General features: G+C 49.4%; 1 protein-coding gene across 1 annotated transcript; it reads right to left on the reverse strand.

Annotated features, from left to right (window-relative positions):
* Positions 1-1,271: 1,271 nt before the first annotated feature.
* On the reverse strand, positions 1,272-2,724 carry LOC147890224 (uncharacterized). Its single transcript, XM_087390923.1, has one exon. The coding sequence runs from the start codon at positions 2,615-2,617 to the stop codon at positions 1,742-1,744; it is 876 nt and encodes a 291-aa protein (XP_087247049.1). The 5' UTR covers positions 2,618-2,724; the 3' UTR covers positions 1,272-1,741.
* Between the last annotated feature and the right edge of the window lie 296 nt (positions 2,725-3,020).

The raw sequence follows: 3,020 nt of genomic DNA on the forward strand, positions 1-3,020 counted from the left end.
ATTCTATGGACAGTTTTCTTACATAAATGGGAGCCTTATGATTAACATTCAAAGTGACTCGATAAACAATCCCAAAGTAGTATGTCACAAATCTAAGAGATGTGAAACATTGTATAGTAATGAAACAAGAGCCCTTTCTGACTCGCTATTCCTCTATTTCTAGGCATTCATGAGCATTGAGGGGCAACTGGGCATTCATGAGCATTGAGGGGCATGAGATGTCTGGTGGGTGTAAGTGCCTCACACAACAAAGCCAACTCTCAAAACAAAACAAAAAGTACCTTGAAATTCGAGCTCTCTCCTTGCCCATGTATAACCAACAAACTTGCAAAGGCCCAAATAACAAAAACAAGTACAATACTCTTGACCGAAAGCCGAAAACATTAGGGCCTTACAATGCCAAAGTAGCTAGCCATTTTCTCATCCCCAAAGAGCTTGATAGTCGAGGCTTCGAGTAGTTTGCAAGTGTATCAAGAAATTGAGGAATTTTGTGGCAAAATCTTGGTAAAGTGGCAAGGACAAACAGGCATATAACAAGTGCTTATTGTCTTTGGTCACCTAAGAAGGCATTTGCCTTCCTACCTCCACCTCATTCATGGTCTAAAAGTCAATTTTAAGCATGAACAAGCCATAACAAGTTCTTATTGTCTTTGACACCTCCGAAGGCATTTGTCTTACTACCTTTGCCTAGTTGTGTATTCATGAAGGATTAATTTGAAGGATTGGAGCATATCCAAAGTAGTTCCAATTTTGCTCAATTGCAAATTGTCACTTATTTGTAATGAAGTAAAACAAAGACCAAAATTGTTTAGACTTTGTTTAATAAGGTTAAGACATATAGCTAGCCTTGCATCCCCTTCAGCTAGCACAAACTCCTTGATCTACTTGTATTTACATAACTCCTGTTTCACAACCGTAAACATTTCCAACATGCTTAAATTCGCAGCCAAGTTTGGTATGTTTACGATTTCATGAGACGCTTATGGAGCGAAAGAATGTATATGCCAAGATGTGGTAGGTGCTTACTTCGTGACGTCGAAATAGGATATCATTGCATTCCAAAAGCTGCTATTCAAAACCAAAAACGTCATACGTTTTCGAACTACATCCATTGTTTTCAAAAGGAAGAGAAATGATTTTAAAATGCAGACAACGTTATGCTGATGGAAGTGTCGGAACTCTTTGAAATTTCGAACATCACAGAAGGAAGGCGATTCCGTTCACAAATTGCATACAACATTATGATGATGGAAGTGTCGGAACTCTTTGAGATTTGGAATATCACGAGAGGAAAGGCTTCACATACGAATCCACCACACTTGAGATTCCGAACAACGCAGACGAAAACTTCATTGAGAAATAGCTGATACTCTATCCCCAATCCCTGCTAAGTTTTCAGACCTATGGCGGACATGTATTTAACACCTATACCGAACCTATGTATAACAGAGGTGTGAGATAAGAGGCAAGTTTGTCAAGAACTTTTGTATACTTCAAGTCCTCCAAAATTCAGAGGGGAAATTCTTTTCAAAGCTGTACAAGGATCCAAGCTCGACGGCTCGATAGCGGGACTCTTCACAACATCAGCGCCAAAACAGACAAAATGCTGAACGTTCGACATCACCAGAGCCCAACGCAAATCCGATTGAGTTGTGAAGGATTTGTTTTGGAATACAGTGAATGTCTTCTACTTCGGGGGAGGCTGTCAATACTCCATGGGCGAATTGCATCGGTAAATCTCTTATGGCTGCCCTAAGGTCAGAGAGATACTTCCCAAGTCCTCCGCCTGCTCTGTACAAGGAGGAGGAAAGTTAAGATCAAAACGAGCCGCAGCGCGAGGAACTGGCTTGTACACTTGATGCGCAACTGGAGCACGAGCTTCTGTATCTAAAACCACAGAGGTAGACGAATCGCAGTCTGATCCTTCGTTCGCCGGCACTGCGTCCATCCAACGAAACGCACCATCTCGCTTCTCTTCAGGCAAGAAAGAAACGCAGCTGCTGAAGCTCGCCCGCTTCTCGGACTCCGACGTAGCTTCTTCAACCCGAGAACGCTTGTTGGGGGGCAGCACCACAGATCCAAAGCTGCTCTCGAGCGCAGTCCTAAAGCTATGGCTTCCGCTCACGGTCTGTGGTAGCCTGCAAGCAGCCTGATCCTCCACCACACCCGAGGCTCGGTCACTCGCTCCCAAATTCAGATCTACGCTCCTGCCCTCCAAATACTTGGCTCCCAACAGACTCCCCCAGGACTCGACGGGCGCCATGAGCGCCATGCTTTTGGCGCCGACGACGCCACCACCGCCCCAGGACTCCAGCGTGCTACTCTGGCTGGCGCTCTGCTCCTCGCCGAAGAAGCTGAAATTGGTCTTGGCCTTGGTGCCACGGAGGGATCTGGCGGCGTTATCGTAAGCGCGGGCGGCCTCTTCAGCGGTATCGAAGGTACCGAGCCAGACACGGGTTTTCTTCCAGGGGTCACGGATCTCAGCGGCGAAGCGACCCCAGGGGCGTTTACGGACGCCACGGTAGTGGGAATCCTTGGGGGGGGACGGGGAGGGGACGGGGGCGTCATGGCGGGGGGGGGAGGGGAGGAGGTAAGAGCGTTGGGAGTCGACAGCCATAGCTGGAAGGTGGAGGTGGAGATGGCGATGGCAAGAACGAGCGTGAGGAAGAAGAAGAAGGTGAAGAGGTGTGTCAAGAAGAAGGTGGCGGGGGCGCGGAGGGGGGATGAAATGTATTTTTGGGTTTAAAGGGGGGGGGGCGAGGGCCATTATAAATGGGGAGGCAGATTCTGGCCGGCGGGGGGACGGACGGCCTGTGGGCTTTTGGCCCGCGCCCACGGCAATGGCCCCGCCGCGAACGCCCCCGTGCCGCCGTGCCGCCGGGCTATTCTCCGCCATGCTTGCCCTCAATCATTTTAACTCAGACCGCCCTCCGCTGGCTCCTTGACCTGGGGCCACCCCCCTTCCCGGCGGCGATTCCCCGCCCTGGCGCCCTGGCGGGCGCCGCCTCCCGGGCTCCCCA

Source organism: Dipteris shenzhenensis, chromosome 19 (assembly GCF_047967505.1).
Source record: "Dipteris shenzhenensis isolate YYH24624 ecotype China chromosome 19, Dip_SZ_1.0, whole genome shotgun sequence".
Taxonomy (NCBI): domain Eukaryota; kingdom Viridiplantae; phylum Streptophyta; class Polypodiopsida; order Gleicheniales; family Dipteridaceae; genus Dipteris; species Dipteris shenzhenensis.